We start from the raw sequence: 22608 nt of genomic DNA on the forward strand, positions 1-22608 counted from the left end.
AACAAATATACTCTACTCATTACTACTTGAAGGCTGTAATTTTATTAACTTTCCATTTTTGTCCTCCAGGTAACAAAGACAACCCTGGCTCTCTTTTGAACAGGCCACTGAGGATTCTTGCCAACAATTCTGAGGAGCACTGCTCCGTTTTTTTAGAGACCTGCAATCTAATTTCTCTGTACATCAGGATACCACTATATTCATGCCTATGAATGTGCACACAAAAGTAATTCTTTATACTTTAAAGCACTTTCCATACAAGGTTCTCAAAGAACTTTGCAAAGACTAATGAATAGGTCTTAACATCCATGTGAGGTAGAGAAATACTACCCTTGTTTTACAAAAGGAAGAACTGAGACACAGATTTTAAGGACTTGTCTGAAATTACTCAGGAAGTCTATGGCAGAACCCAAATAGAATTCAGCTCTCTCCAGACTGCTAACCGATAAGATCATCTTTTGTGTGACAACATCTCTATTCCTCAACGTTTAGACAATGCAATGAAATTACAAAAGCAGGGAAGATTCCAGCAGTGTGAATGACTGTTAATAGGCAGATTACTCTTAAAAGTGAATAGCCAGAATTCTGCATACAGGTCCTAAACCAACCTGAGAGCCCCACACAAAAACAATACCTAGAACAGCGAGTTGGACACAATTTTGGAAGGTTACAAGAAGAAACTGCTTGAGAAGTGATGCTCTAGCACAACAATTAATTCAATTTAAGACTGTGTTAACTTTAATAAAAAAGTTTTGCAGACATATAGGGTCAATCTTTGACCCAGAAGAATTAGGCACACAGGCTCATTATATCTAGTTTCCAGCCCCTTTAGGCTTTCCACAGCAGGCTTTCAAGACCAGCCAAGTTAATATTATTCATCCAAGTAGAAGGAACAGTCCACAGTAGAAAGTCTATGGGAAGAGAGCCAGGATACAGAAGGTTATTCACTTAGCTACTAGAAAGCAATGTATTACCATTACTGGTTAAATTGATTGGGACAAACTCTACCCTCTGTCACCACATGCATTGCCAATATTTTTCCCACTAATTGTAATGAGGTTTCAGGGCTCGTAACTGTGTACAGAATACGGCTCAGAGAGTATAGGAATATAGTACGCCACTAATTTGGTTGATGCTGAATTATCACTAAAGACCTGATTTAATTTCCAATAAAGTAAAAAAACAAAATCTGTTTGAATGTTATGAGGCAAGCATACTGACTGATTCTCTGGTGCTAGCTTAGAAAGGTTTTAAAAATACATTTTAAAATGTTCTTCCACATTTCAAATAGATAGTTAATAGCGCCTGCTTCCTGAGAGTGTGAGCACATCTGATCAACAGATGAGTTTTTCCTAATTAGTTTATAATGCAAAAGATATAATACTCCTGTAATTTATAGTAAAATGTTAAGTAATGACATTTGTAATGAAAATCATAAAGCAAAAGAATTAACAAAAATACTACTTCAAAAACCAAATATTAGATGCGAAGCCAAATGGAATGACACCCTCAACCACCACAATGAGCTAATTCTACTTCTAGAACATAGTTTGTATAAATGAAAACACGAAGATGAAGTATTTGCTATTCTAACAAAAGATTAATTTTTCTTACCATCTTCAGAAGCTGTTCCTAAACAGAAAAAATAATTAAACAATGATATTCCAAACAGCACTATTCTTTGATTCAATTCCTTTCAATGAGAGACTACTTATATGAAAATAGAGTACCTTGACAAAATATATTTATTATTTAAGAACGGATCTTAACTTCTGCTCTCTTGCATTGCAATTCCATCATTAAACTACAGTTGAAAGCCAAAGGCTACATTGTGAGCTGACTGTAGAAATACATAATGCACTACTGGACCCCAAACTTTCTTTGAAAAACCATGGAATATCAAAGAAAAATGGAAGTTTTAATCACGCATATGAGTTTAAGGCAGTTAAGTAGAATGTCAAGAACAGACTTTGATACCAAGCATACTACCACAACCAAATGCTAATGAAATCAGGTGACAGATGCACATGGTGCACATTTGCATATAGAATTCCAATACAAGCTCCAGGTTGAAATAAGCAATACAGACCCAGTGCATTAAACACTAGGTAGAGAGAAGCTGATGGAAGATGTTAGAAAGGAGGATTCATTCAAACAAAGTTCAAACTGATGCCTTAAAAAATGTACACCCTTTTAGACCAAGTCCTGCTTTGAAAAGTGAGCTGTGAGAAAAACAAGGTTACTGAAAATGGGTCACAGTTGGAGTGTTTATGATAGTTTAGTATCAGAGGGTAGCCGTGTTAGTCTGGATCTCTAAAAGCAGCAAAGAATCCTGTGGCACCTTATAGACTAACAGACGTTTTGGAGCATGAACTTTTGTGGGTGAATACCCACTTCCTCAGATGCATGTAATGGAAATATCCAGGGGCAGGTATAAATATGTGTGCTAGCAAGCAAGCTAGAGATAACGAGGTCAGTTCAATCAGGGAGGATGAGGCCCTGTTCTAGCAGTTGAGGTGTGAAAACCAAGAGAGGAGAAACTGGTTCTGTAATTGGCAAGCCATTCACAGTCTTTGTTCAATCCTGAGCTGATGGTGTCAAATTTGCAGATGAACTGAAGCTCAGCAGTTTCTCTTTGAAGTCTGGTCCTGAAGTTTTTTTGCTGCAGGATGGCCACCTTAAGGTCTGCTATAGTGTGGCCAGGGAGGTTGAAGTGCTCTCCTACAGGTTTTTGTATATTGCCATTCCTAATGTCTGATTTGTGTCCATTTATCCTTTTCCTTAGAGACTGTCCAGTTTGGCCGATGTACATAGCAGAGGGGCATTGCTGGCATATGATGGCGTATATTACATTGGTGGATGTGCAGGTGAATGAGCCAGTGATGGTGTGGCTGATCTGGTTAGGTCCTGTGATGGTGTCGCTGGTGTAGATATGTGGGCAGAGTTGGCATCGAGGTTTGTTGCATGGATTGGTTCCTGAGCTAGAGTTATTATGGTGTGGTGTGCAGTTACTGGTGAGAATATGTTTCAGGTTGGCAGGTTGTCTGTGGGCAAGGATTGGCCTGCCACCCAAGGCCTGTGAAAGTGTGGGATCATTGTCCAGGATGGGTTGTAGATCCTTGATGATGCGTTGGAGGGGTTTTAGCTGGGGGCTGTATGTGATGGCCAGTGGAGTCCTGTTGGTTTCTCTCTTGGGTTTGTCTTGCAGTAGGAGGCTTCTGGGTACACGTCTGGCTCTGTTGATCTGTTTCCTTATTTCCTCATGCGGGTATTGTAGTTTTGAGAATGCTTGGTGGAGATTTTGTAGGTGTTGGTCTCTGTCCGAGGGGTTAGAGCAGATGCGGTTGTACCTCAGTGCTTGGCTGTAGACAATGGATCGTGTGATGTGCCCGGGATGGAAACTGGAGCCATGAAGGTAGGCATAGCGGTCGGTGGGTTTTCGATATAGGGTGGTGTTAATGTGACCATCACTTATTTGCACCGTGGTGTCAAGAAAGTGGACCTCCCGTGTAGATTGGTCCAGGCTGAGGTTGATGGTGGGGTGGAAGCTGTTGAAATCATGGTGGAATTTTTCCAGAGTCTCCTTCCCATAGGTCCAGATGATGAAGATGTCATCAATGTAGCATAGATAGAGAAGGGGTGTGAGTGGACGAGAGCTGAGGAAGCGTTGTTCCAGGTCGGCCATGAAGATATTGGCATATTGTGGGGCCATGCGGGTGCCCATAGCAGTGCCACTGATCTGGAGATATATATTGTCATCAAATTTGAAATAGTTGTGTGTAAGTATAAAGGCACAGAGCTCAGCAGCCAGTTGTGCTGTGGCATCATCAGGGATAGTGTTCCTGACAGCTTGTATTCCATCTGTGTGTGGGATGTTTGTGTAGAGAGCCTCTACATCCATGGTGGCTAGGATGGTGTTTTCTGGGAGGTCACCAATGCATTGTAGTTTCCTCAGGAAATCAGTGGTGTCGCGGAGATAGCTGGGAGTGCTGGTGGCATAGGGTCTGAGTAGAGAGTCCATATATCCAGACAGTCCTTCAGTGAGAGTGCCAATGCCCGAGATGATGGGGCGTCCAGGATTTCCGGGTTTGTGGATCTTGGGTAGTAGGTAGAATAACCCTGGTCGGGGCTCTAGGGGTATGTTGATTTCTTCTGGTGTTAGTGTAGGGAGTGTCCTGAGTAGATGCTGTAGTTTCTTAGTGTATTCCTCAGTGGGATCTGAGGGAAGTGGCCTGTAGAATTTGGTATTGGAGAGTTGTCTGGCTGCCTCCTTTTGATAGTCAGACCTGTTCATGATGACAACGGCACCTCCTTTATCAGCCTCTTTGATGATAATGTCAGGGTGATTTCTGAGGCTGTGGATGGCATTGCGTTCTGCACGACTTAGGTTGTGAGGCAAGCGATGTTGTTGTTCCACGATTTCTGCCTGTCCACGCCGGTGGAAGCATTCAATGTATAGGTCCAGGCTGTCATTTCGACCCTCAGGAGGAGTCCATGTGGAGTTCTTTTTCTTGTGCTGTTGGTGGGAGGGCACCCGTGTATCAGTGCACTGTTCCGTGTTGTCCTGGAAGTATTCTTTGAGTCGGAGACGGCGAAAGTAGGCAGGCCAATCCTTGCCCACAGACAACCTGCGAACCTGAAACATATTCTCATCAGTAACTGCACACCACACCATAATAACTCTAGCTCAGGAACCAATCCATGCAACAAACCTCGATGCCAACTCTGCCCACATATCTACACCAGCGACACCATCACAGGACCTAACCAGATCAGCCACACCATCACTGGCTCATTCACCTGCACATCCACCAATGTAATATACGCCATCATATGCCAGCAATGCCCCTCTGCTATGTACATCGGCCAAACTGGACAGTCTCTAAGGAAAAGGATAAATGGACACAAATCAGACATTAGGAATGGCAATATACAAAAACCTGTAGGAGAGCACTTCAACCTCCCTGGCCACACTATAGCAGACCTTAAGGTGGCCATCCTGCAGCAAAAAAACTTCAGGACCAGACTTCAAAGAGAAACTGCTGAGCTTCAGTTCATCTGCAAATTTGACACCATCAGCTCAGGATTGAACAAAGACTGTGAATGGCTTGCCAATTACAGAACCAGTTTCTCCTCTCTTGGTTTTCACACCTCAACTGCTAGAACAGGGCCTCATCCTCCCTGATTGAACTGACCTCGTTATCTCTAGCTTGCTTGCTAGCACACATATTTATACCTGCCCCTGGATATTTCCATTACATGCATCTGAGGAAGTGGGTATTCACCCACGAAAGCTCATGCTCCAAAACGTCTGTTAGTCTATAAGGTGCCACAGGATTCTTTGCTGCTATGATAGTTTAATGAGGCAAAGTATACACATGACAGTTCTGACAAAATCTGAGGTAAAACACACATCAGTGTTCTGAAAACCAAAGAGTGGAAAGAGGAGAAAAGCTGTTCAAGCACTGTTTCTCCACCCCCCACTGAGGCTCCCTTGAAACCGTGGTCTGCAGATTCTGGGTGAATATATTCAGGAAGTGACAGGGATTTGTAAAATGTTCCCACTATTGGTTGGTAATCTTTTTCAAATCCAACGCTGTTTCTGAATTCTGAGATGACCGTAGTAATCAAAAGCCATTCAGCATCTTCACCTCATCTAGAGGTTGTGGGAGGTTAACCTCTCTGTGAACCTTGCGATAACTGTGCACACTTTTGCCTCTTCTATGCATGGAATATCAGGGTTGGAAGGGACCTCGGGAGGTCATCTAGTCTAACCCGCTGCTCAAAGCAGGACCAATTCCCAGACAGATTTTTGCCCCAGATCCCTAAGTGGTCCCCTCAAGGACTGAACTCACATTTCTAGACTGAGCTACTCTATACACTTTATTTACAGCAGGATCACCACTGAAGCCTCAGAAGCTCCAGCTAGTGCAGACCGTAACACCTTTTAAAGTGCAACCCTATCCTAATAATGACTTTTTAAAAAACGCATTGCGAGAGTGTCTCAGTTTTCCAAATCAAGTTTTTCCAGTTTGCATATAAAATATTTTTTTTAAAACTGCTAGTGCTGCAAATTCATCCTGGACTCTTAGCAAGTTGTGTTTATTCTATCTTGCACACCATCAGAAGTAACAGAAGTCCTGAAGAGCAAACTATGTCCTGAAATATATCTGCATAGTCCCATTCTCTTCCAGACACCTTTGAAAATCCACTGAAGACCACAGGGTGGCACGTTTCTCCCTGAGAGCAGAACTTGGCCTGCAGAGCCCATATTACTTGTGATGATGCACAAAATGGAAAAAAAAACCCAAACAAAACAAAACAAAAAACAGCTTGACTGCAAAAGTTCAAGGTGAATTTGGGATGCTGCTAATTATAAAAGTGATATGCAACCTAATCAATTTTTGATTTGGAAATCAGAGAAAAGAATACAGAACTGTACATTGCTGTTCGATAGGGCAGATAAATACCTTATGAAATTTGGGCTGCTATAAGCAAAAAGTGACAGTTACTTACCTGTAAACTGGAGTTCAAGAAGGCTCTGCATACTTTCAATTACCACCTTGTGGCAGCAGCCTTTTTTAGCTGTATCAGCTAGAGTGCTCTCGCATTCCCCCGCCACTTGGCATCCCAAAGCACTGTGGGCAAGGCTATAAAGGGGACAGAGCACCCTTTGCTCCTTAGTTCCTTCCACCATACATCCAGAAAACATAATTACAAGAATTCTGACGGAGAGGGGAAAGAGGATGGAAACTGTGAATATGCAGAGCCATCTCAAAGAACTCCAGTGACAGGTAAGTAACCTTCATTTCTTCTTTGAGTAGCTCCGCACATTCCAACTTATAGGATACATTGATAAGCAGTGCTGATACTGACCTGGAGATGGGAACAGAGTCCTAGTTGAATAAAGACTGAAGTATCGCCTTGCCAAACCCAGCATGCGCTCTAGAAACTAAATTCAGAGGACAATGCTGGGTGAAGGTGTTTAAAATATCTGGGTTGCAGCTCTGAAGAGCTCAGCAACTGGCACTAGCCTCAGACAAGCAAAGGAAGTAGCCACAGCTCTAGTAGAATGTGATCTGATTGAAGCAGGCACAGGAACTCTCACAAGCATATAACTCAAAGTTACAGAAGCTTGATCCACTGTGAAACAGTCTGGGAAGAACTCGTAATGCCTCATATTATTCTTGGCATATGAGAACAACAAGCTAGAAGTTTTAAATGTGGAAATCAGCCACCACCTTATGTAAGAACTAAGGATCACGTCTGAAGACTACCTTTTCCTTCTGAAACTAAGTAAAATATGGATCAGTCATGAGTGCATTCAGTTCACTCACTCTACTAGCTGATGTAATGGCAATAATTAAAGCAGTTTTCAGGAATAAATGATGAAATGAACGCTTCAGCTATGGCTCAAACAGGTATTTCATCAAAGTGGTGAAGACCAAACAGAGGTCCCAAGAAGGGACGTGATTCTTAGAAGGATACACATTTGACAAACCTTTCATAACCTTTTTACCTGAAGCATGAATCAACAGCAATCTATCATCAAGTTGAATATGATATGTGGAGATGGACGCCAAAGGAACCTTTATTAGGGTGACCAGATGTCCAGATTTTATAGGGACAGTCCTGATTTTTGGGTCTTTTTCTTATATAGACTCCTATATAACGCTCCACCCCCACCCTGATTTTTCACATTTGCTGTCTGGTCACCCTAACCTTTATCAATGAATTAGATAGGATCAGGCTTCTTCTGCAGCCACGCCTGAAATACAGACCATTTTGGATAGTCAGTTTCTAGTGGATTGTTTCCTGGATTTAACCAGTATATCCTGTACAGATGAAGAACACGACTGCTCAAGTGCAGACAGAGTCAAAGTCCGATCACTCATGCCATCAGATGAAGGGTCGGTAGGTCTGGGTGAAAAATCCTGCTCCCCTTCTCGCACAGATCTGGAGACAGACTTTGCCGAACAGCTGAAGGTCTTAGAACCACTGCAGATGTGGCCAAGCCAGGGCAATGAGTATTATTCCTTGCTCTGTCCAGATGTATCTTCCTTGCCACATTTTGCATCAAGGAAAAAGGAGGGATGGCATACATCAAACCCTTCCCTCAGTGCAGAAAAAAAGGGCCCAAGACAGACTATCCCTACTTGCTGTGGAACCGAAAAGATGACACTTTTTATGTTGAATTTTGTCGTGAACAGGTCCACAATTGGTTACTGCCATCTGGAAAAAACAGTCTGAACTAACTGGTCCTTCAGAGAGGCATTCCTACTGAGGCAATATGCAACTACAGTAAGGTCTCGATTTACATGGCATTTTCTTTGAACGGTTTCAGTTATGCACAGTCAAGTAATTGTGACCCTTTATATTTGTACATGGTAAGGATTCTCTTTTACACGGTGGAGCGCTGTCACCAAGATGCACAAATCAGGGGCGTAGCCAGGACCCTACACTTGGCGTAGGTGGGCAACGATAGCGGTTGGGGAGGAAAAGCAGGAGGAATAGGCTGCCTCCCCTCACTCCCTCCAGCCAGCCTCACAAGGGGCACAGAAATACTGGCCAGGGTCCCCAGGTGCAGGGACAAGGCACAGGTGTATGCACCACTCCGCCCACCTGGCACTCCCGCTGGGGAGCGGGGTTGGGAACTTGCCCCACTTTGTCTGCCCGGAGCTCCAGCTGGGGAGCAGTTTCAGGGGCCTTACCCCACTCTACTCACCTGGCCTTCCAGCCGGGATGCGAGCAAGCCTCCGTGCCCTGACCCTGCTCCCCGGCAAGAGTATCAGGGGCGGGGGGGCACGGAGCGGGGCAAGCCCCTGACCCTCAGCAGGAGCCCCAGGAGGGCGGAGCAGAGCGAGCCCCCAACCCCGCTCCCCAGCTGGAGCACTGGACGGGCAGGAGGAGTGGGGTGAGCCCCTGACCCACTCTCTCGCAGGAGTGCCAGGCGGTTGGGTAGAGTGGTGCAAGCCCTTGCGCTCCAATCCCCTGCTGCGGGTGCATGCATGGGTGGCCTCTTGCCAGAGTTGTCCATGGCCCCCCGCACAGCTGGCTGGAGGGGGTGAGTGGAGGCGGCCCCAATCCTTCTTGATTCCCCTCTCCCATCCCGTTATTGCCCATCCTCCTGAAGTCAGGGCCCACCCCGCTGCTCCACACTCCCCGGCCTCCCCAGATGAACCCTCAGAGTTCTGACTTCAACAACATGATGATAATGCTGATACTGTGTCAAGTTCATCCTTACCATGAATAAAGGTTAGTACCTGTACTGCAGTAAGTTTGAATGTCATTAATTTTTTTTTTAATAAAACTTGTAGAATTATATTGTATTGTATAAATTAGGAAGATCATCTTGTAAGCCTGGAACCTAAACTCACAGACCCTTAGTATCTTTTTTTACATGATTTCTATTTGTATGGCGTTTTTTTAAGAACACAACCACAGTTAAATCGAGGCCTGATTGTACAGTGTCTTCCCTGGCCAAATGTACTGCTACATAAACACCTTGGTGGATGCACCAATTCCATAGCTTTACCACCCATGCAAAAGGGGTGGAGTGAGCACCCACCTGTTCGACAATATAATACACTGCTGACATTTTGTCCACTACTACTTGCATGACCTTCCTTTGAAAGTGAGGGAGGAACAATCTTAGGGTCAGGTGAACAGTTTTTAGTTCCAGTACGTTGATGTGCAACATTCTTTCCTGAGAAGACAAACATCCTTAAACTATTAAGTGGTTCAAGTGTCCCCTCAACCTTTGGATAATGCATATGAAATCACTGTCTGGGTTGGATCTGAGAGATTGAACTGCATACCTTTGAGCTCATTGGTCCTGTCTACCTACCAGTCTAGTGAGGTTATTATGTTCTGGGCACTCACCATGAGCAATGTGCAATATCATCTGCATAGATGAATTTATGGGATTATGTGACCATAATGTTGCTGGTATAGAGACTGAACAGTGCAGGTGCTAAAACAGATCCTTGTGGGATGTCACTGTTCAGTCTCTGCGATTTGCTAGCAGATTCACCAACACCAAGTACAGCAAATCTTCTATTACTCGGCATCTTGATGATGACAGTTTGATGATTATCATTTGCTTTCCCATGCCAATTTCAGCCAAAGACCTTTGAAACCTACAGAATCATATACAGAAGAAAGGTCAATTGATGCTGCCACTGTTTTTAATTTTAACTGCTAGATTTCACAGATTCTAGGTCGCTGGTTAAGACCAGTACCTGGCCCAGTTTCTTGAGGAATTCTGAATATATTCTGTCCATTCCTACTGCTTTCCTGGGCCTAGTACTGAAGAGGCTCTTGTCCGTTTCATCTACTGTTAAGGGGAAAAAAGGGGTGAATGCAACTGGCACTACTTTACTGAGCAGTAAAGTTTTTGTGAACTTGCTGCCTTATGTTTTTATCCACTGGCACACAGGTGCTGGCAAACAACTATGCAGCAATGCATCTGCACTTACTTGAGGTGGTTTGCAAGCTTCTGGAGCTACCCTGCCTAATCTCTCAAATTCATAACTGGGGATGAAGGTGAGATCCAGGAACTGAAGGCACCTGTCTCCCCTCTTGTGTGCCATGCACTTCAAAGCCAGATCCGAGACATGCTCCAGAGATAGAGGGTGGACTACAGCCGTCACTGTGGCAGAACTCTTCGGAACCAAGGAGGTAGCTGGGGTCAAGACAGTAGCAAGGTCTGCTATGATACCAAATCCGATGGTCCACATGGGCTAAACTCCCTCACTGCTGTGACAGGGGATGGGGCTGATCTACACTTAAGAGCCATAACGGTGTTATCTGAAATAAGCATAACCAATAACACTGATGCATGGGAACTGGCACTGCTAACACTGGCAGTCTTGCTCCTATGCTGCTCTTTCCTTGGTGCCACAGCATCTCAGGCTGATGGTCCCTGTTCACAGGTACCACCCATGTCCACCTTGGAGCCAGTTCTGCAGCTGTGGAGGCCCAGTCAGAGTTAGACAATTGTAAGGCATGAGATACTTGCACTCGTGAGGGTGGTCAGACTGGTTCTTGACGTTTTCTCTATAACCGAGGTGGAGGGATGTGATCACACACAGGCCTTGATTTGGACACGTATGTCCTTGGAGGTTTGAACAAGAGAGGCACAGAAAACAAGTCCAGCCCTGTCAGAGGATGTGGCTTTTTGGAACCTGCAGTCTGCTGCAGCCACCAGAGACCACCAGCGCAGAGGTTGGTAGTCCCTGGAAGCAAAGTCTAACCTTAAGAGGGTCCACCCTTAAGGGTCTCCTTAAAGCAGAAGTTGGAGACAAATGTCCCCATCCTGGAGGGCTCTGAGGGTGAGGGTCTGGCAAATCAAACACCCAGATGTCAAGAGGCCTCCACGTAGACACTTTAGGAACATGTCTTCTGATACCAGGAAGATGGCTGGACAGGAAGTGCATCTCTTAAATCAGGTTCCTTTTGCTTCCTCAATTCCCTCAGTTCTGAAAAATGGTAAAGTACCCTAACTGCTAGTAGGTAACCGAAAGCTAATACTAACTTTGAAGAGAAAACTCTTGGCTTCAACGAACTGGAGGGTTCACATCCATCCTGGCATGTGATTGGAAGGAACAGAGATGAGAAGGGCAGTCCAGCCCTTTTATAGCCTCCATCTTTAGTGCATCAGGATGCCAACTGGAGGGGAGAAAGAGCACTCTAGCTCAGGAGTGGCCAACCTGTGGCTCCGGAGCCACATGCAGCTCTTCAGAAGTTAATATGCAACTCCTGGTATAGGCACTGACTCGGGGGCTGGAGATACAGGCGCCAACTTTCCTATGTGCACTGCTCAACCCTTGGTTCTGCCACAGGCCCTGCCTGCACTCCAACCCTTCCCGCCCTCTCACCTGAGCCTACTATTCCCTCGCTCCTCCCCCTCCCACACACCACAAAACAGCTGATCAGAAGGTGCGAGGAGGGAGGGGGAAGCACTGATTGGCGAAGCTGAAGATGGGCAGGAGGCACTGGGAGCCGGGGGGTGAGCTGATGGGGGGCTGTTGGCTCTTTGGCAATGCATATTGGTAAATTCTGGCTCCTTCTCCAGCTCAGCTTGGCCACCCCCACTCTAGCTGATACTCCTGCAAGCGGATTCCACCACAAGGCAACATAAATGGGTGAAACATCCATAAATGGAAATATGCAAAGCCACCTGAAGAAGGTCATTTGTACTCCATGATCTTTACTGGCTTACAATTAGCTGCAAAATGCAATTCACCATGCTGGTTATCCATAATTCTTCAAATGGTTTGGGATTCTGGTATTTTAAAAATCTCTTCTCCTGTGTGCCACCTAACTGCATTTTCAATGGAGACCCTGGTTCTGGAATTCAATCCCTCCTGAGGTCTGCTAGATTCTGATGGCCTTTACGATGTGGTTCAGAATGAGTGCGTATTTAATATGATTATTTGCTCATCTGACTCAATAATGGATGAAAATATAGGGATGATGATAGGGAATGGTGCCTGCTTTGTTGACAGTAGCTATAGTTCTTCATTTTTCTGAACACCGGGATATAGTTACAATACATGTGACAAACGTTTATACAGATTTCAGCATCTTTCAAACCAACATGGCCAATGGTAATATCCTTGAGCAAATATTAAACTCAGCTATTATGGCAAGGCAGGAAGCAGATAAAGCACTAGTTATAGCTACTTACTGGAAGCATCTAGCAGTAGCATAGTAACAGTTGCTAGAGGAATGCTGCTTCTCAGAAGGCCTTTTCAATTATGACAGGAGATATAGCTGACAACTAGCCAAAGATTGTTTAATATACAGCTAGAACAAATACTAAAATGCTATTTGAGGGAAAGTCTATAAATCTTTAAAACATTATGTTAAACAAGCTGAGGGCTATGTAATCCACGAATGTAGGCCTACTCAGCAATAATTATCTTTAAAAATAATTAAATTGATTAAAGTTAACAGTGTCTTGTTTAATGTCCCCAAATATGCCTGTTTTAAAATCTAGGTTCTAACAAGAGCACTTTTTACATAATACATCTAATTTTTAAAAGATCTAAAATATTTTACAATAATTTTCTGTTCCCTTATTGATGTTTATAAAGGTCTTCCCGCAAAAAAGAAACTGACTGAAAATACAGGAGAAATTGTGAAACTCTTGAACCTCTGAAACACAAGGTACTGCCAAATACACAAACTTTTCACAGTAGCATATACAAAACTTTCAAGATTAAGTTTTCAAGTTGATGATACCCTAGCTGGCAAAGTTGGCGTCTAAATAAAGAAGGACAAAAACTTCTATTTATAATATGATTGGTTATTATGGAAATAACATCAGATTTAAGATAAACAAAGTTTCTTTTAAAGCTGGATGCCTGACATCCATAACGTCAAGATATATTGACAAATACAGTAATAATACAAAAGACAACCACTTTAAGACTAAAATTAGTATACAGAGGGGTTAATGAAGACATTTTACATATTGATCAATAGAGGTGTGTAGTACAAACATCAAGTACTTTACATGAAATGTAATTTCAAAGGATGTTTTAATAGGATTAGAAGAGGGCAGACAAAACAAGTTCTTACCATCCATCTTGTCAGAAGTATCCTCTTTGTTGAAAGAGCAAGCAAAGAAACAGGGAAAACTTAGTGTGTTAGAATAAAGACATTCATAACAGAATCATAAAACATTCATTAAAGAAACTATATTAACAGTAAACACTGAAGACATTTGTAGATCTAATTCATTTGTGTAAACTCTAGAAAAGTTAGTGGTTCCCAACCTAATGTATGCAAAAATATAAGATAGGGTACAAGATCCCCCTCCCCCAAAAGATGGGGAACCTATTTGCATTATCTAGATTTGAGCGAACCCCGGAAGTGAAGGTTATGAACTTTTTCAGGATACATCAATTGCTTTGTGCTCAACAGTCAATGAGAATTCAAATTAACATATATTTATAGCGTTACTGAACCACTATGACCCCACTTCTCAAATTCTCCCACTTAACTTGAAACTTCAGAGGGGGAGAACGTAGAAATTTAAGAAAAAACAAACAGGACAGCACAATAAAGGCAGAAAAAAAGGAAGGGTGACTAGTGCGTACAGCTTGAAGCAATTAAAGATTTTTCTATCCATTTGGCATGGAGTGTGTATTGCAAGAAAAGGAGCACATAGATTTTGAGTATAATATAAGCAAAATAAAGGCTGAGTACCACTACAATACTTACTAGCGTAGTGTTTCTTAAATGCGGCCACTGGAATTTTTCCTGCAGCCATAACAGCCTCTTGTGCAGAGGTGGGGGAGGGGCAAAGCAGTGGCCCCTCCCTGCAGCACTCAAGGGCAGGCTTCAGCCCCTGCCTCTTCCCCGCTCCACAGTCCAGCCAGAGACTTGGGCCACAGGCTACAGTTCCCCCTCACCCAGCGGCAGCCACAGGACTCTGGCAGCAGGCTTCAGCTGCAGGTCTCCTGAGGTGGGCTTCAGCGCCCTGCCTCCACCCAACTTCAAGGCTTTGGGTTTCAGTCTCCCCACAGTAGCAGGGCTCTGCCTGTAGGCTCAGCCCACCCCCAACTCCAGCCATGGGGCTCTAGCTCTGGGCTTCTGCAGGGCCGGCCTTACCCAGTGGTGGGGTCCAGAGGAAAGAAGTGGGAGCCTGGGGTCTGAGACCATGGAAGGGAGCTCAAGGCAATGGGGGAGGGGGGGGAAGCACTGGGGCCCGAGCAGGTAGCGGGGGCCAGGGGCACCAAATATAACTGTACATTATTTTTACTATTGAGTCTACAAAAAACCCTACATGAATCAATTACAAGGACCTGGACACATAAATATGCATATTTGTTTGTTTTTCCTAAAGTAATTAAGTATTTTGGGAAAAAAATTGTCAGAGCGGCCACCAAGCATAGTTGGTGACCGCACTCTGAGGCTGCCAAAAAATTTCTTGAGAACCCCTATACTAGTGAGATATGTATAATCCGCTGAATGTTGGTTATAAGGATGCTAATAATTTCAGGCCTCAAAGCAGAACTAACCTTACAATGGCTAAAGTCTGGCAGAGAATGTCTTCCTGATTCAATAGCTACAAAAACAAATACATTCTAATGCAGTAACAGCACAGGGGAGATTCTTTTTCATCAATAATAAACGAGCAATGACAGGTAGAGGTAACTAGTGACCTGCGTACTCCGATAAGTTGGTCCCGATTTCTACAGCTACTTAAAATTTAAAAAAAAAGTTTATAATTAAATATGAACACGAACAACACTGGCCCTGGTATTTATTTTGATATTAAACTCTCCACATGGAAAGATATGGAAACCAAACTGGAAGCAGGATAAGCACATTTGTAGGACATTTCTGGTAAGATGCTCGGCAATGAAATAATTAACACATTTGTCCATTTAAACAGTCATTTTAGGTTTCAACAACCCCATTGGGATGAAAGGGACAAAAGGGACAGTCTACTCAGTACTGTTTCATGCTGCCAGCATATTCTGGCATGCTACATTGCTTCAGTTATCCTTAAAAATATGAACTGAGTGTATTTTCTTAACTAAGAGTACTAGATTATTTATTTTTAAGAGCTGAGACTCTGGGGCACCTTTCTGCAAGGTAGATTCTATGATGAATCCACAGCCAACAAATATATGGGTCCCAGACCACACATCCTTAGCAGGGGCAGGTACATACCACCCACTGTTGCAAATAGTTTATATACGATTTAGAATTCTGAATCTTGAGAAATTCTTACCAGTCATGCTGCAAGCACAGACCCAGAAATAGCAATTTCTTGAAAAACATTTTATTTTAAGAGGTTATTGTAAAAAAAAAGCAGGATGAAATAAATTTAAAACATTAAAAAGTAGACAGTATTCTCTTAATATTTTACAGAAGCATAGAAAAGGGGACTTCAAGAGGCTATCAAATCCATCCTCTGCACTGAGGAAGGCCTAAGTAAACCTAGACCATCCCTGACCAATCTGTTCTTATAAACCTCCAAAGGCAGTGCTTCCACAGCCACCCTTGGAAACCTAATTCCAGGGTTTAACTTCCTTATACAGTACATCTACACAGCAACTAGACACCCAGGGCTGGACCTTGCTAGCTGACTCAGGCTCATGGGGCTCAAGATGCAGAGCTATTTAATTGCTGTGTGAACAGTCAGGCTTGGGCTGGATCCTGTGGTGTGGGAGGGTCCCAGAGCTCTAAAGTGTAGTACTCTGCACTTGTCTTTACTGAATTTCATCGTGTTGATTTTAGGCCAATTCTCTAATTTGTCAAGGTTATTTTGAATTCTATTCCTTTCATTCAAAGTGCTTGCAACTCCTCCCAGCCTTGTGTCACCTGCAAATTTTATCAGAACAACTCCACAACATTATTGCAGTCATTAATGAAAATATTGAATAGGACCAGACCCAAGACCCAGGACTATGCCTGTGGGACACCACTAGATAAGCCCACTCCAATTTGATTGAAAACCATTGAGAACTGTTTTTTGAAACTGGTTTGTACAGGTTGATTGATATCCACCTTCATCTAGACACATTTCCCTAGTTTGCTTATGAGAACATTATGTGGGACTGTATCAAAAGCCTAACTAAAATCAAGATCTTGTCTACTGCTTCCTGCCTATCTGCTACACCAGTAACCCTGTCAAACAAGGTAATTATATTGACCAGGACCGGCGCCAGGGTTTCTCGCGCCCTAGGCGCCTGGCCATTTCGCCGCCCCCCACGCTGATCCCGCAGCTCCAGAGGAGCTGCCGCAGGCATTCCTGCGGAGGGTCCGTTGGTCCATGGCTCCGATGGAGCTGCTGCAGGCATGCCTGTGGGAGGTCCACCGGAGCTGCAGGAGCAGCCGACCATCAGCAGGCATGCCTGCAGCAGCTCCATTGGAGCCGCAGACCAACGGATCCTCCGCAGGCATGCCTGCAGCAGGTCAACCGGAGCCGCCTGCCGCTCCCCGGCAAAATGCTGCCTCTTCAATAATCCTGGCACCCTAGGCGATTGCCTAGGCTGCTAAATGGTAGCGCCGGCCCTGACATTGACAAATCCATTTACTGAATGATTCCTTTTAGTTTTCAGGTCATTAAAGAGCTCTTGATGGAGCCATACTGGTCTCTCACTATTCTTCCTACCTTTCCTTCACATCGGTATAGTTGGCAGTTATGCATTTAATACTGTCTCTATGAGAAGCTGCCAGCTATTTGGAACATGGTGTAAGACCTATTTACGAGAAACCCACATGTGACAGAAGGAAAATAAAAATATGTATAACCATAATTATATGCTGAGAACAATAAAGAAAAAATATTCTGCAGTATGTGGTACATTTTTCTTAGTTTCCCCATATCCCTTCTTTCCTTCACAATTCTAATACTGCTACATTTTCAGTTTATAAACACTATATTTTTAAAAGTACAAGGATACCATAATAAACTCAAATACCTCAGCCTATTAGTGCTATTATGATACTACGCAGATTCAGACAGACCATAAATAAGAATGTGATACCACAGACAAAAATAAAAATATGTAGAATTTTAAATTATATTTCTTGTGTAAGTTTTCTCTATTAATTGAATCTATTGTTTGACACTACCAGAACACAAAGAAAGGGCTAGAAACAATCTTTTTACAATTATTTCTTGATTATAAGTACTCTTTCTAATTTGCATTACTAGTCAACACTACACTAATCATTCAGAGAAAGAGAATAGTAAAAAAAAATATCTATTTCATTTCGACTAATGTATACTCATATTCTGTTTTATCTTTAACCCCTTAGACCAATGTCACAAACAGTATTATCTAAATTCTTCCATCAAACATACATCTCAATGTTCATTTTTTCCATTTTAATCTAAGAAGGTGTGACAGAATGTACCCGTCTCCACACCCTATACACTATTGTAATAATCTTTGTATAATGTATGCCTTGTGAAGTATCATTTGAAAACTCAATTCGCTGGTCATTATTGTCTAGATAAAATGTTTGTGGCAACACTGCATGGGAAGTTATAAGATTCCACTGTGTGGTGTTATTAATATGTTCCAAACTGAGGCTGGCAAACAGGTCTGTCTCAAACAAAGGAACGTGTGCTCTACTTAATTTTCATGTAAGCAGTAAACAGAGGCATCAAGCAGGAAGCGAAACAAAAAACTGAAACCATTCCCCATAGCCTTTTGTCTCCTGGTACCCAGCAGGAAATGTTATTCAAAAGGCGAACAGCAATTACAAAAAAGGATGGACAAATACCCCAAAGCACCCCTCTTCTTCTCCCTGTCCATCGCATTCACAGCATCAGAAGTGACAAAAGAAGTCTTTGTTGGGCTCTGGGAGAAAGGGTGCTGACTAAGAAGTTTGGTCAGCAAGACTGCTGAAGGCATGTGGTGAGAAAACTTCGCTTTGAATTTAACATAGTTTGTTAAGTTAAGCACCAGTTGCATTTTATCTTATTTTTCTTGCAAATCTTTCTGACTTTTATGCTTCATTACTTGTACTCGCTTAATCTCTCTCTTTGTAGTTAATAAATTTGTGGATTGTTGTTTTTTTAATCTAATCCAAAGGGGGTGGAATAATGGATTTTATATAAATCTGTACTGTCCAGGAGAGGACTGGGCAGTATAGGACATACATTTCTGGGGGGAAATCTAAGACTACGAGTGTGTTGGGGTCACCCTGCAGTATAACCCAGGTTGGTAAGAGCCAAGGTGTGACTGACTGGCTGCAGTACACAGACAGACAGCTGGGAGTCACTTACATGCTGGAGGCTGATCGTGAGCAGTCTCTGAGCTGAAGGCTACAGCAGAAAACCATTGTAAAGGCACCTCACGTTACAGGGCAGGGGTAACACAGCTACTCATTAGTCTGAATTGTGCCCCAGATATGTCACAAAGGGTCTAAATGACAGCGAGACAATACTTTCCAGCTAATCAAAGCAAGATTTAAACAATATGTTGGAACGGGTCCCAAATGCATCCACTAAAAAATAGCTATGAAACTAACAGCATGAGTAAATCCTACTCCCAGTCATTTCCCTGCATACAACTGCCAGCAATTACCCTCTTGAAAATGTGTGTGTTCTTTTAAACTCCTATCTAGGAGAATGAAATATGTAGTCCTTTGTGTGTTCTGAAAGCACAACACTGTTCTAACCAAAATTTTGTTTTTTTCTGTTTAAACTTAGCAAAAGACCAAAGTAATCCTTTCACTTTATCATAGGTAAGATAACTTTGTTATTCTGTATCTCCTCCTCCAACACTATTTTAATATGACCATTTCTCTTTCTTCTCCTGTCTCTACCATGCCTCTTTCTTTTGCTCTTCCCTACCACAATGGTTGTAGAGTTACGGCTAAATCTCAGCCTTGCCTTGAGCCCTGAAGAAGAGCTTGTTGTTGTTGCATCCAGAAGCAGACCATGGATAGATTATGACTCAGTTCATGTTTGGAGTTTGCAACAGTTCCAGCATCTAACACCAAAAGTGATACCAGTAAGAGACCTCTCCTCAGACTGATATTATGATAGCCCTTCTTATGGCTAACAGAAGTAATGTTACCCATCAACAAAATTGCAACTTAGGTGAAAATATACACAGCAATGCTGGAAAACCTATGAAGAACTCTTCCAAACCAACCATGTACACAGTTGTACAAAACAGTGGCAAATATGGAATACTGCAACCTTTTTATATACCTTGAAACACTTCACCATGCCTCAGCTAAAAGAGTATTTTAGATTTTTTTTTTTTTAAATAAAATGGAAATTTGAGATTTCTAATGGTGACTGGTATACTGCCTCTAAAATTGGCAGAAACCATGACTGCTCTCTTCTATTTATCTGCTGCCGGAGATCAAATGAGAGTGTCTCATGTATTTTAAGAGCATAATGAAGACACTCTTTGCACTGGCCTTCTTCCTCAATAAAGGAAGCTCTAAAGGATCCAGAACACCTCCATGCCTCAAAATTAGCTCTCTCTTAAAATCATCCATAGAAAGACAGTTTAATCAAAACAGGGAGCCAAGATAGTAACTCTTAGTCAGACAATACTGATGCCCCTTAATTCAGCACTTGGTGCCTACGTACTACTATGATGATTGCACCAAATATCCATACACAGCACTTCCCAATAATGGAAGTATTTTTTCATTACCATTTGCTTTCTATGAACTCCAAGAAACAGTTTACAGTAAACTAGGATCTCTCACCTAGTGAAGCATAGGATCCAGGAGGAAGACCAGCAGCAGACAAGCGCCCAGCTCCTGTTGACTGTCCAGCAGCATGCCGTGCCTTTGCACCTGCAGCAGCATTAACATCAATGTCACTGCGGGACCTCTGCAGTGTTCCTGGACTTGGAGCAGTCTTGCTGCTACTTCCTGAAACTAAAAAGAGTAAAGATGGTAAAATTAAATCCAAATTAAGCCCACTTATTATCAAAAGTTTGGTTAAGATTTTCCATCTCTGTCCAGTATATAGTTTTATAAACCATAAGGTTAACTTGATTCAATACATTCAATACAATCCTATATAATGTAAAATATAAAGCAGTAGTCTCCAACCTTTCTGTTGCAATAGCATATTCATGTTCCCAGAAGAGTATGGTGGGCGCCAGATGACCAGCTGCTGAAATGCCGCCGAGAAGCAGTGGCATTTGGGCACAATGCTTCTTGGCATTGCCGCTTCTTGGCGGCTGGTTGTCCAGTGGCCGCGCTCGTTGGCAGCACGTTGTCCACCGAAAGCGTTCCCTTTTCAGTAGGCGGGTGCACATAAATGCCCCGGTGGGCACTAGGGCACGCGTGGGCACCACATTGGGGACCACTGATACAAAGTAACTATATTAACAGAAGGCTAAGGTTGCAAAAATCAAGCCCCCCAAAGGTACTAAAATGACAGAATTGTGGTCGCCTGTGCAACCTTAATTCGGCCCCGCTGTGTGCAGGTATTATGATATAATCTTTAATTACAGAATAACATACTATTTTTTCCAATAAGACCCCTGCCTCATTCAGTGCATAGAATAGATGGTGCTCACGGAAGGGAGATCATTCGTTTCTTTTACCTTCCTCATTCAATGCATTGTCACAGGCCTTATTTAATACACATCATTCCATCTTCCTACCCCATGCACGAAGTACAAAATCATTAATTTCTACATACGCAGTTCTGTGGTCTATTCATCATAGTATCCAAGTGCTTCATAAACATTAATTTATCTTCACATTATCTGTGAGATTAGGTGGTATTATTTCTTCCAGTTTACAACTGAAGAACTGAAGCAAAGAGATAAGGACAAATTTGTCCACTTATTTAAAATGCCCAACTTGATGAAACCAGGACCAGATTTTTAAGAGTACTTAGCATTTTACCACCACTTTATATGTTCACAGCATAGCTCTAGTTCTCTTCAGTTGTGGCTGTGAGTGCTCAGCATTTCTGCAAGTCATACTGGTGAGTCTCAAGTTTGGCATCCAGAAAATGAGAAACACAGTTAAGGGCCACCTGTAAAAAGGTGTGGTTTAAGTGATTTAGACAGCACCAAATAGGATCTCTGTGACAGAAACAGGGATAGAATTTGATTTTCTGGGGCACAATTCAACTACCTTGCCTATGAGACTATCCTTTCTCTTCTTGTAGTCTCCTGCCTCACTCAAAACACCCTTCCAACTTCTGCAATAGATTAAGCAAAAGTCCTAGAGACAATAGTCTCATTCATGATACAACCCTGACATATTCCCTGATCAGGTCCATTTTGCTCATTGAATGATGCAGCAGTCCTGTATAAAAGAATAGTATAAGATTCTTATCAATGCATACACACAAGATGGTGAATTAAGGTTGCACAGATAACTTCAATTCTTGCATTTAACTATCTTTTAAACATTACAGTTTCAACCTACTACAGGATAGTGTTTTGGGTTTTGTTTTTTTTTTTAATACACCTCTACCCCGATATAACGCTGTCCTCAGGAGCCAAAAAAAATCTTACTGCGTTATAGACAAAACTATGTTATATCGAACTTGCTTTGATCCGCTGGAACACGCAGCCCCACCCCCCTGGAGTGCTGCTTTACCGCGTTATATCTGAATTTGTGTTGTATCGGGTCGCATTATATTGGAGTAGAGGTGTGTCTATTTATTTATTTAAGAAGTTTAAGGGATTTACAAATCATGGTCATGAAAATATCAGAAACAAATGGATAATTACAACAGTGAGTTTATTTATTTATTTTTTGTTTAGAGAAATTATGCAGCAATATAATCCTCAAATCTCACTAACAGAATGTTACCTATAGAGTGAACCTCCTTATACTATCCAGGATGTGTTATTTCTGGTAATTTTATTTAACTGAGTGAAACTACTGACTGTTCATATTTATCAAATCAGGTGTGTCTATTAAATATTAATATTGAAACAATTGGCAGGGGTGCATTTTTTTTTTGGTAAGCAAATGTACTTTGAGCAAATTCTATCATGTGGAACCACCACTTCTCAGCTCCTGCAATCCTCTCTGCAGTCCAGTCAGACTCATTTCTCTTTCTCCTCATCACTGACTCTCCCCGTTCTCTATCCCTGTGTCTGGCACCCAACAACCAGAAGGGGCAACTGC

The 22608-nt window shown here is 42.6% G+C and overlaps 1 protein-coding gene across 30 annotated transcripts in view; it reads right to left on the reverse strand.

Annotated features, from left to right (window-relative positions):
• Window positions 1-22608, reverse strand: part of CLASP2 (cytoplasmic linker associated protein 2) — a 292183-nt gene that overhangs the window by 99138 nt on the left and 170437 nt on the right. For 22 of the 30 annotated variants that reach the window (XM_030551253.1, XM_030551246.1, XM_030551251.1 and 19 more), the window contains 3 exons: window positions 20209-20382; window positions 13588-13611; window positions 1615-1632 (listed from right to left, as the gene is read on the reverse strand). In XM_030551253.1, the coding sequence (XP_030407113.1) occupies window positions 1615-1632; window positions 13588-13611; window positions 20209-20382 (216 nt within the window). The remainder of the gene's footprint in view (window positions 1-1614; window positions 1633-13587; window positions 13612-20208; window positions 20383-22608) is intronic. The other 8 variants (XM_030551236.1, XM_030551241.1, XM_030551252.1 and 5 more) reach the window with 2 other exon arrangements.

The sequence above is a fragment of the Gopherus evgoodei genome, chromosome 2, assembly GCF_007399415.2.
Source record: "Gopherus evgoodei ecotype Sinaloan lineage chromosome 2, rGopEvg1_v1.p, whole genome shotgun sequence".
Lineage (NCBI taxonomy): Eukaryota > Metazoa > Chordata > Testudines > Testudinidae > Gopherus > Gopherus evgoodei.